At 62.0% G+C, this 11,338-nt stretch overlaps 1 protein-coding gene across 1 annotated transcript; it reads right to left on the reverse strand.

The window, feature by feature from the left end:
• CCDC188 (coiled-coil domain containing 188) lies at positions 1–2,396 on the reverse strand. The gene is made up of 9 exons (XM_070400229.1): positions 1,863–2,396; positions 1,556–1,663; positions 1,293–1,397; positions 1,124–1,180; positions 976–1,035; positions 800–864; positions 557–605; positions 276–325; positions 1–187 (listed from the first exon to the last, which is right to left on the reverse strand). The coding sequence occupies exons 1-9, from the start codon at positions 2,394–2,396 to the stop codon at positions 1–3; spliced, it is 1,215 nt and encodes a 404-aa protein (XP_070256330.1).
• Between the last annotated feature and the right edge of the window lie 8,942 nt (positions 2,397–11,338).

The following is an 11,338-nucleotide window of genomic DNA, read 5'->3' on the forward strand; positions in this document are numbered from 1 at the left end:
CTAGAAGGGCAGGAAGTCGTCCACCTCCAGGCGCAGGAATGGGCCCAGCAGGGCCCGGAGCTTCCAGACTGCAGCGCGGCTCAGCAGGGGCGGCACCAGCCCCTCGAAGGGTGTGGGGTCCACCACGTACACGTAGGCGGCGGTGCAGGCCAGCAGGGCGCCCAGCAGCAGCCTCAGGGCCAGCAGCCTGCGGGCGGCGGTGGTCAGGGGGCAGGGGCACCCGTGGGGCAGCCCCGGGGGACTGGACTCTGCCCACACACTCATGCACCACCTACCAGAGCTGGCCTTTGAAGCCCTCGGAGCATCCCAGCTGTGGCAGCGCCTTCTGCGGGGGGAGCAGCTCGTCAGAGCCTGCCCTGCCCTGCGGGATCTGGGTGCTGTGTGTTTCTCCTCCCCAGTCCCAGGACGGGCACCTGCAACCTTGTCTCCCCGGTGAATCTGACCACGTGGCTCCTGGTGGGGCTCCCACCCTGGGGCCTCTTCCACTGTAGCCCACCTCTCCCCTCCCCAGTTAGGGCCGTCAGGGGGGGAAATCGGGAGAGGGGCGGGGGCTTACTGATAAGCACAGGTCCTTCCTTGCCTGGGTGCAGCACTGGGCTCGATCCCTGGGGGAGGCGTACAGTCAGGGCCATGGGCACTCCCTACACCAGCCTGGCACCACCCCTGGTCTGGTGCCACGGAACTGGGGAGGGGTTAGGGATTGGTTCATCCCATCCTGAACAGCACACCTGCACCATCCCAGCTCAGTGAGCCACGCCCCGCCCCCTCCCCCCCCCCAGCCCCTGACCACACACATCACCCCAGAATCTCCAGCTGAATGTCTTCCATCTGGTCTAGCACGCCCCGGATATCCTTCTTGAGGTTCTAGGGGACAGAGGGGCTCAAGAGTCCTGCACCCCTGACTGATCGCCCTGCCTCCCCTCTCCCCTCCCCCACTCATTTCCTGCCTCCCGCATCCTCTAGGTATTGACCTACCTGGAGCCCGGTGGCCTGGTTGTTCAGGGCCATGTGTACCTCGGCCACACCATCCCACACCTGGTGGGGGGAAGGCTAGGTCAGGCCCAAGGCCGTGCCCTACCACGTGGGTCCCCCAGCACCCCTCCCACCCTGGCCAGGTGGGCACCTCGGTAATGGCCATCTTCTTCCTCTCAAAGGACAGTCGGATCTGCTGCAGCTCATTCTGGGGGAGGAGCACAGGATGGGCATGGGCGGGGCCATCGGTGGTCAGCTTCTTCCTCCTCCACCCACCTGGGACTTTCCCCCATCCTCCCGGCCCCTTTCCAGGTGCCCACCTGGGACTGCTGCACGAAGGACTCCTCGCCCCGGCACAGCTCCCGCCGCAGCACCTGCAAAGGTGCCCTGTCCTCCAGGGGCCTGGTGCCAGCCTGCTCACGGGGCTGCGGAAGAGCCCTGGGTCAGCCTCGAGGTTGTGGGCCGCCTCTGTGGTCAAGGACTACTTGGGATCAGGAGTGGAGGGTGTGGTGCGTGGCGTCGCAGAGTCCGCCCTGACCGTAGCCGAGGTCCTGCTGGACCCTTGCTGCCGCCATGTACTTACCCAGGTCAGGGCTGTACAACTCGAGTGCTCCGGGCACAGCGGCAGGAACTGCTGTCCTGGTCCCAGGAGGGCCCCCAGCTGCTCTCGAAGGTCCTGGTTCTGTCTTTTCTGGGGGTGGGAGGCAGAGAGATGGATGGGGCTGCCCATCACAGCTATTTCTTGGGCAGGAGACGGAGGCAGCCCGGGCTGGGGCAGGGGCTTCAGGGCCTGGGGCTGAGGAGGTCCAGCAACAGCGGTGAGCTCATTGCACGGACAGGTGCCAAGCCTGGGGCCAGCCCCGCGGGGCCCTGGCTGGCGCCTCACTCACCAGCTTCTGGTTCTCCTGCTCCAACTGTAGGAAGGACTGTTCGGCTGGCCCCAGGGGCCCGCTCTGGAGCTGGGAGGAGGCTGGCCTGGGCGAGGCTGGGGTCCCTGCCCCTGGTGACAGGTGCTGGCACGGGAAGGATCTGGGCCCTGAGCTGGGGGCTCCCCCCTGCCTGGATGACCCCTGCTCCCTTCCCGAGTGCAGGGACCAGCCCCACGCCAGCCCTGCCTCCATCTGTCCTGGCCTCGCCCCTGCTGGGTCTCGTGGTCTCTGCCTCTGCATCTCTCCCTCTTCACTTGCGATAAAGCCCCCAGGTCCTTCACTGCCCACGCTGGGCCCACCGCCCCCTGGCCCCGGGGCTGGGAAAGTTCCAGAAGACTCCACTGAGTGAGTGGAACTGAGAGGCACCAGGCAGGGCCACCTCACAAACCCCTGGCAGGGTGGCTCGAGGCATCCTCCGTGGCTGCTTGAAGTTGAGGGTTGGGAGCATTGGGGGTGGGAGTGGCCATAGGGTCCCAGGGTTTTCGGTCCCTCCATACTTCCCTATGACCCCTTCCTGACCCCAGGTCCAGGCTCTGGCCTGGCCAGACCTACCACCCTCTGACTGAGGGCCTCCAGGCGTCACAGCTCACAGGTCTGCCTCAGGGTGTTTGTCACAAAGGCCTGGACACAGCTAGGGAGGTCATAATGGGCGGGGCGCTGGCCGGAGCCTGGCTGGCAAGGCCCCTCCCACCACGTACCCCTGTCCCTGAAGTGTCCTCCCCTAGTCACCCCTTCTGCATCTTTACCCCCCCACCCTCCCCACCCCCCTTCCCCACCCTCCCCACTCACCCACCCACCTTGACTATTTTCTTAAAACATAGAACATAATACAGACACACGGTTAAAACAAAATCAAACAACAAACAAGGTGTCTGGTGTGACCCTCCCTCACACCTCAGTCCTCCCTGCTGCCCCAGCCCCCACGAGGCTGGTCTGGTCGGCGAGATCCTTCCGGGAACAGCTGCATGTCCCCCACGGCGGCACCGTGACCTGTCCTCCCTCCCCATGCAGAATAGATCATCCCACAGGCTGGCTTTTTTACCTAACACATCGCCAAGTTTTATTTTATTTTATTTTTAGGTTTTACTTATTTTTAAATAAAATAATTTATTGAACGTTCACTTTAACGGTCCCGTAAGGATGACTGTTCTCCTCTCCTACAGGTGGGGAAACTGAGGCACGAGGACGCTTAGTCGCTTGCCCGGGGCCACACACTGTTCAGTGATAGGATGGGATTGGAGCTAGCTCTTCCCCACTTCCGGGGTCTGGTCACCACGGCGGAGCATGTGTCCAGTGGTGGAGCCGGATGGGCCCCTGGTCGGTTCTCCGTCCTTCTCTCCAAGGTTCCATCACGCCGTCGTGGGCCGCACCACCCCACCCACCGGGGCCCTGTCTCCATGACCTCTTTCTCCGCGCCCGCCCTTGTTTCAGGGAAGTGCATCCTCAAATAACATCCTCCAGAAGGTGGACCAGAGGAAACATGAGTCCCTGTGCAGCAGCAACAGCCACAGCTGCCTCCTCTCCTGTGCGCCTGGCCCTCTGCAACCTGACTCTGCCCTCCTCACACCAAGACACAGGGTTCTCTCTTCACCCTGGACTCTGAACCGGCCTGGGAACCACTGGGCCAATGGGTTCTTTTTTTTTTTTTTTTTAATATATTTTTATTGATTTCAGAGAGGAATGGAGAGAGAGAGAGAGAGAGAGAGAGAGAGAGAAACATCAATGATGAGAGAGAATCATTGATTGGCTGCCTCCTGCACGCCCCACACTGGGGATCGAGCCCAAAACCTGGGCACGTGCCCTGACCGGGAATTGAACCGTGACCTCCTGGTTCTAGGTCCGACACTCAACCCCTGAGCCACGCCGGCCGGAAGCCAATAAGTTCTTAACATATTGGCTGTTGAACGCTTGTGTGTTGGGCCTGACCTTTTGCTGCTCTGGGACCCTCTGGCGTGGGGAGGCCTTGCTATAACATCGTTGTCACGGGGACAGAGGCTCTGTCATCTCAACCGGGGCCCAGGGGACCCTCGAAGAATGGCCCCGAGGGCGGCCAACTCGCCGAGCCCTGGGCTGAACCACTTGTCTTAGCCATGATGGTTGGGAGTGGCCTGCCGCGTGGGGGTAGATCATGAGGCCCCTCTTGGTCTGAGAGCATCTTACTCTGACCTCGTATTTGTTGGGTGTTTTCCCACAGGAGTTCGAGGGGGGCCCGTGATCCTCGGCGATGCCCGAGCAGCGGGCTTGGCTGCTGGTCTTTTAAATCCCAGCAATCTGGGTTTAAGTTCACGATGCATCTCGATTGTTCCCTGAGAGCCCCCGTCCTTTTTCTGCGTTTTGCAGAGCGTCTTGTTCTATTTTAGGAATGAAGTGGGTTTGGTTTCCTTCATTCTTTCTATTCTCTGTGGTTCATTTTCTCCATTTGTTCTTGGGGACTTCCTAGTAGACACTGTCCTCAGATGCCTGGCTGGCCCACCCCTGGGCAGGGAGGAAGGAAAGAGCAGGCTGGCGCCTCACCCAGCCCCCTGCAAGGCGGGCCTCCGACTGTGGGCAGATGTCTGTTTGCTGCAGCTAGTTCTGCGTGTGGAGCGGGGAGGGTTGGCGAGTTTGCCTGAGCAGTCGTGTGTCACCTGCTACCCCTCAGAGGTGTTGGGTGGTCACTCCAAGCTGCCCCCTAACCAGCCCCAGGTTCCTGCCCTGCCTCATCCACACCCAGGGCTGCCCTGTGAAGTCAGTCTCCACTTCCCATCTGAAGTTTGTTGAAATCCCTCGTCTGAAGGTGCCTCTCTCCTGTCCTCTTTGCCGGGCGGATATACTGCAGGGACCCCCCGTGTGGGCCGCTCACCAACAGAGGAGGCGAGTGCACAGTCCACTGGCCGGGACTGGCCGACACACGTGGGCCCGGCCCCAGGAGTCCCTGGCAGGGTGGCCTCTGCAGCCCTCAACGGGAGGCTCTGGCAGGGGAGGGGTGTGTGTGTGGGGTGAGCCGGGAAACATGGGCCTGGAGCCAAGTTCAGGCACCAGCTGCCCTCGGAACTGCCAGCCGGGGGTCTGCTCAGCCACCCAGAGAGGAAGGAGCCTTCTCCCCCGCCCCCCGTGGCCTGGGCCCTGCCGTTCCTCTGTAGAATCGCATGGGTCTCAGGCTGTGCTCCTTTGGGAGAACTGGGGGTGGGGGCCAAGGAAGGCCTCTTGGCTGACATCTGAGGTGAGGCCGCCATGGAGAGGGGGTGTCCCAAAGCCCTGGGTGGCTGGTGTGGGGGAGAAGGTGAGGTGGAGGCTGCTTCCTGTACTCAGTGCCCCTGGGCCCGCCAGATGCCAGTAGTGCCCGGAAAGGCGCACGGGGAGAGAGGTGGCCCTCATGGAGACTGGTCCCCACGGACCCTACAGTAACAGCAGCGGTAACACAGGCAACCCGGGGGCGGGGTGTGGTGGTGGGGGAGAAGGGGGTGCCTCCTGTCTCCCCAAGGGCATAGGCCAAGCTGAGAGGCCCAGAAGCAGGGGCAATCTCCAGAGGGTTTGAGGAGATGCCTGGGGCTCCTGGGTGACACAGGAGCCTCGGCCCCACCCATTGCAGCCTCCCTCTGCCTGTGACCCTGGGGATCCTCCCTTCCTGGCCTGCAAACTCCGCGCTGCCTGACACACCCACACCCTTACCAGGCTGTGTCCCCGAGTGCCGGAGGCTCAGGCCCAGCCAGCCCTGAAGACCCCACTTTCCTGAGACCTTCCTTCCTACCCCCTCCCTGGTGCCCTAAGCTGGAGGGATAGGGAGTTGGGGCTCTCAGAGGGAGAGGGTGCTGGGGGTCCATCGTTGTGGTGGCATTTCCGAGAATGGGGACAGATACTCTAATGTATGCAAAGCACCCCGAAAATCATGGGGGTCTGGCATGGGGGTAGCTCCAGGATGGAGTCCTGGGCAGGCAGGATTGCTGGCCACGGGGGGAAGGTCTGGCTCCTGCTCAGGGTGGGGAGCACCAGGCCATGCCCCCCCTCCCCCGCCCATTGCCAGGTAGTGCTTTACCCTGCCTGCCCGTTGCCATTGCAGCTGCTTCCTGCTTAAGTTGCTGTGACCCCCAGTGGCCGCAGGGAGCCAGGGCTCTTAAGCAGGGCTTGGGCCAGGGAAGAGGAACAGGAGGCCCACCCCTTCCTGCCCTGAGCGAAGCACACCTGCCTGGATTCACTGTGGCCTCGGCATTCAATGCCCCACGCTCATGTCCGAAGCTGAGAAACAGGTTTGGAGCAGATGGAAGTCGGGATCGCTGGGCCAGCCCCTCAGGAAAAGTCCCGTCTCTGTGCCTCCAAACCTGGGCTCCTGGCCCAGACCCTCCCCCTCTAGTCCTCAGGCTCCCTGGAGCCACCTGGGCTGGGGGTCCCCCTTACCTGCGCTTTCGGATTATTCTTGACCCTCAACCCCTGCCAGAGCCAGGGGATGAGCTGTCCTTTGCGCTGCGTGTAACACACAGTGGGCGGCCCGTGGCTGGGCCTATGGTTGTTTTTGCACCTACCAGGTACCCCCAACTCACTCAGCCAGGAGGATGGGCAGACCCACCGGGTGTGACGGTGTGAGAGCCGGGGCAGTCTGCGGAGTGCCCACCCCATCCCAGGGCCAGAGGGCGGGCACACGCCTTGTTCTCTGAGTGCTGGGCGGCTCCCCTTCCCAGCCTGTGGGGCAGCCCTGCAGGATGGAGAACTGACTGGGTGGGCCCTGGGGGTGGGAGTGCAGGTGAAGGTCAGAGGAAGGTCAAGGGCTGTGCCCTGAGGTGCTCCCAGAGTGGCCCCATTTCTGAGGCTGTGATGGGGGTCGTGCTCCTGTGTCTGCCCGTGTCCCCGTGTGGCTGATCGGCTCCCAGGGCACGGGCCATGGCAGGCCATTTGTTTTCCCTTCCTGGGTGACTCTCTGAAGACCGCTGCTCATTTTTTATTTAAGGATCAGGGAGATAATAGGAATGTCAGGGAAATCCTCTCAGGGGCACACAGCACCAATAAATTACCATCAGCTGGGGCGCCGGGGACGCCAGGCCGGGAAGGTGGCCGTGCTGGGGGCTGCCAAGGCTCCTGTGCTCCAGGATGGGTGACTGGACATGCCCACCCCTGCATGGGCCCAGAGACACCCCCCCACCTTCCCCTGCTTCCCCAGAGGATCCCAGCCAGGTAGGTGCACCCACTTCTCAGCATCCCCACACTCATCTGTCCCTGCTAGACAGACAGTGGTGCCTGGGGAGCCAGCATGGCTGGAGTGGCTGATGGTCAGTGCCAGGGCCACCTGACCAGACCCTCACTGGGTCCAGAATCCAGGATGCCGGCCCACCTTGCTCTTCACTCTCTGGCCCAAACCAGCTCTTGCTGGGAGTGGACAGTGCTGGGCTGTGAGCTCCTGGGGCCCGTCCCTGCACCCAGGAAACAGGCCCAAAGGGGTTGAATGAGAGACTGGGTGCCAGGTGAGGGGCAGAGACCTTGAGTGGCCACAGGCGGCTAGTGTCCTAGTATCCCTTGGCACCAATGAGCTGGGGCCATCAGGACTGCGTGCCCTCGTCCTCTCTGGGGAGGCCACGGTGTGGGTTCCAGGATTCACCACCAGATGGCGCCACAACCCCGCAGACTGGCTGCAGACTGCGCTGCACCGAGTGCCCCTGACAGTCCTGGGGATGGAGGAGGAGCCAGGGGTGGGTCGGCCCTGACTGGCGCTTCCAGCAAGGTAGGAACAGTGCTGGGGGGGGGGGGGGGGGGCGGAGAAGCTCCCACCCAAATTGGATCTGTGGTTGGCTTGTTGCTTTCACCCCACTGTTCACACTGGGGCTTATATTGGCAACCCTCAGGGGCCCCTTGCCTGTCCCCTCCCAAGGGGCTGGGGCTCAGGGCTGGCCGGCCCCATGTTGTCTTGTCTGTCAGTGGGCAGCTGGTGTGAGGGGCTTTCACTGTTGGGTCCTTTGTTTGAAGGTGGGTCAGCCGAGTCCAGCCTGCGAACCCTCGCAGCGAATTCAGTCCACAGACGGGGTCGGCGTCCACCCAGTTACCCACCAGCCCACCCAGCAAAAGGCAGGATAGCTCACCCCCTAGCTAACTCCCACCACCACCCCCACCAACCAGCTGGCTTACAAACTGGCCAATCAAACAGCTGGTCACCTCTCCCGCTCCCTGCCTGCGTGGCAGCAGCTCCCTGAGATGCCACGAAACCCCTGGGTGCCCATCTCAGCCCGCTGGCCAGTTGGCTCCCTGGAGTCAGCTTTGGCCAACAGGAGTGGGGGCAGGGGTGAATTCCTGCTCCCTTCCCACCAGGCCTGGTCACTACTGACCCTCCGTCTGGCCTCAGGCCTGGCTTTCTAGGATGCCAGCTGGCCCCAACCTACACCATCAGCCAGCTAATCAGCAAAGGAGCCTGCTGCCCCCGGCCCCCCCAGACCCCCAAGCCCAGGTGCGGCTGATGGAGTGCCTCTCAGGCAGACCCAGCCCGCTCAGGGCTGCGGGATCCGCAGGTGCCTATGGGAGGCAGGAGGCATTCCCCTGAGTGAAGCCCCGAGAAGCTGATGAAGGGCAGTCGCCCCTCGCTGAGGCGCCCAGAGCGCCGCCTTACAAGGGAGACATTTAATTTATCTGAGGAACTGGGTGCAAGTTATAAAAAGGGTAGTTTCTTGGAGATTCAGTGACATGTGTTCATTGTTCTCCTCGGTAATCAGGGGATTGATGAGAACCAGGAGGAGGACGGGGCTGTGTCTGCCGGGGCCTGAGCTGCCTGGCCTCAGTGTTCCCAGCCAAGAGGGGCCCATCTGGGGCCCTGCCGGCTTGGTGGCAGAGATGAAGCGACTGTGGTTGCCAGGACGCCCACTCCCCTGTCCAGTGCCCTGGGCTGGGCATAGTTTGTCGCCAGAGGGCTGTGTGGTGGGACAGAGGGGGAGCTCCTTGTGGGGTTCGGGGTTCGGACCTGATGTCCGCTCCCCCCAGACGGTGTCTTGGCTCTAAATAATGTCCCCGGATTTAACGGTGCCGGCAGCCGGCAGCACAGGTGATTGGAAAAGGGTTTTATGGCCCCGAGGGTGGCATTGAACTGGCACTGGGACACGGATTTCAGAGATGGGATTTTCCTCCCGGCAAAGGGGCACGTTTCATGCTGATTACAGCGCCGATCCTTGCAGCTCATCACCCGAGGCTTGCAAGCACCTGGGGGCTCTGTCGGGACCTCTGGGCCTGGAAGTTGGGGCTGGGGTCGCGGCCAGGCCATCGAATCTCATCAGACCCTGGCGGTGAGATGGGGGGGGCGGGGGCGGTGACTCCACACAACCAGGGGCCAGGGCGGGAGAGGAAGCCTCAAGGGAAGGAGGGGCTGGCCTGGCTGAGTCACATAAGGAGGGGGCCAGAAGGAAGCCCCAGCCTGGTGCGGGGGAGAGGGGGGAGGACTTCCTGGGATCAGCTCCCAGAGGCCTTCAATCAGCAGACTCGGGCAGGGTCTGTCCTCTCCTGTGGACGGGGCCGGGGTCTCGGGCTGAGCTGGGCTCTTGGCCTCAGATCTGGCTCTGCCGCCCCTGAAATCCCTTTTCTGCCCGACTCTGAGGCGCCCAGGGTCCAGCCAGGCTGGGCAGGAGCAGCCCCCGCCTCCAGCAGGCCTGTGCGGTGGCCCCTACTCCACGGGGCTTTGGAGCTCAGGGTTCTTAGAATGGGCCTGGGGGCCTGGGAGGAGGCTCATGGTGAACCCCTCCGGCTGGTTGAGGTCTGTGGAGGGAAGGCAGGGGAGGCCCCACCATCCACACACACACAGGATGTTGTCACAGGCCAGCAGCTCCCTACCTCCCACCACAGGGACGCGGACCATCAGCACGGGCACCCCTTGCCCCCCTGAGTTGGGGTGGGGGGGCGCAGGAAGCTGCCTCATCACCCATTTTCCAGGTAAGGACACAGGTTCATAGAGGCAAAGGGCTTGTCGGGGGTCATACAGCAGGTGAGCAACAGAGCAGGTGAGTCAAGGGCCTGGGGGTACTCAGAACCCCACCCTCCTGCCAGGGGCTGGATTGTGACTGCGTCCTGGCATCTAGGGGTGAGGGCCAGGGCCTGACCAACAGGTGGGGGCTGGGCCAGGGAGGAGGCGGGCACTGCCCTGGGGAACATAATGGGGTCCACCCCCGGGGGGAGGTGGGGTGAGCCCTCCCTGCTCCTTCCCACCAGGGCTGCAGCCGTGATCCTGACAGGAGGGGCGGCGCCCAGAACCTTAAAGTACACTTTTCTAAGTCATCACCTTCAGCTCACTTACAGTAAACACTAGGCTATTTTTTCCCCTTTCTAATAATTGGACTTATTCATTTTTAACTAAGATTAAATGTTCTCTGTGAGTTTAAGATATAACGCTGTCCTGTCAGGCCTGGTTAAACCTCTTTCTCTTCTTGCCTCCCAGGCACCGCCCACCAGGCAGGGACCGCCCACAGGCAGGACAGCCCAGGGGGCAGGGAAGGGGCCACAAAGATGTTGCTTCTTTGGAAAACTCTGGGTTCTGGAAGATAGTTTTCTTTGTCACTATTGTCACCATGAACATAACCATCATTTCCATCACCACCATCATGATCACCTCCATTATCACCACCTCCACAACCACCACCACCACCTCCACCACCACCTCCATCACCACCTCCACCACCTCCACCACCACCATCACCACCTCCACCACCCCCACCTCCATCACCACCTCCACCACTACCACCACCATCTCCATCATCACCATCTCCATCATCACCACCTCCATCACCACCTCCATCATCACCACCTCCATCACCACCTCCACCACCTCCACCACAACCATCACCACCTCCACCACCCCCACCTCCATCACCACCTCCACCACCTCCACCATCACCACCTCCACCAGCTCCACCATCACAACTTCTACCATCACCACCACCACCCCATCTCCACCAGCTCCACCACCACCACCTCCACTACCACCTTCACCACCACCTTCACCACCACCTCCACCATCTCCACCACCACCATCACCACCTCCACCACCACCACCACCTCCACCACCACCACCATCTCCACCTCCACCTCCACCACCACCTCCACCATCACCACCACCACCGTTACCACCAATCTCCACCAGCATCACCTCTATTACTACCATCATCACCTCCACCTCTATAACTACCACCTCCACCTCCTCCCACCCCCACCCCCACCCAACCTCCACAATTACCACCTTCATCACCACCACCACCACCTCCATCGCCATCACTATGATCAAATCTTTGGCACTGCCTAGGGCTGCTCCCCCATGAGTGTGCCCTGGGCCCTGGGCATGACCCAACCCTCTCTCCAGCTCCTTGTAGGGCCCCCGAACACCAGACTAGGCATGTGGCCCACTCCAATGTCCACACCTGGCCTTATGCCTGCCAGCCTCTCTGAGACCCGTGGGTTGGGGTACACCCTGGCACCAACGCCAACTGGGAGAATTGCACTGGGAA

This window comes from Myotis yumanensis, unplaced genomic scaffold (genome assembly GCF_028538775.1).
Source record: "Myotis yumanensis isolate MYYU_CA2020_CCGP unplaced genomic scaffold, mMyoYum1.0.hap1 SCAF_19, whole genome shotgun sequence".
Lineage (NCBI taxonomy): Eukaryota > Metazoa > Chordata > Mammalia > Chiroptera > Vespertilionidae > Myotis > Myotis yumanensis.

Bases quoted from the DNA above. Each gene is read 5' to 3' on its own strand.
- CCDC188 (XM_070400229.1), bottom strand. From the start codon at position 2,396: ATGGAGGGACCGAAAACCCTGGGACCCTATGGCCACTCCCACCCCCAA. The intron at 1,181-1,292 runs GTGGGCACCTGG...CTCCTCCCCCAG, and splicing joins CCTTCGTGCAGCAGTCCCAG to AATGAGCTGCAGCAGATCCG. The intron at 606-799 runs GTGATGTGTGTG...CGCCTCCCCCAG, and splicing joins ATTCAGCTGGAGATTCTGGG to GGATCGAGCCCAGTGCTGCA.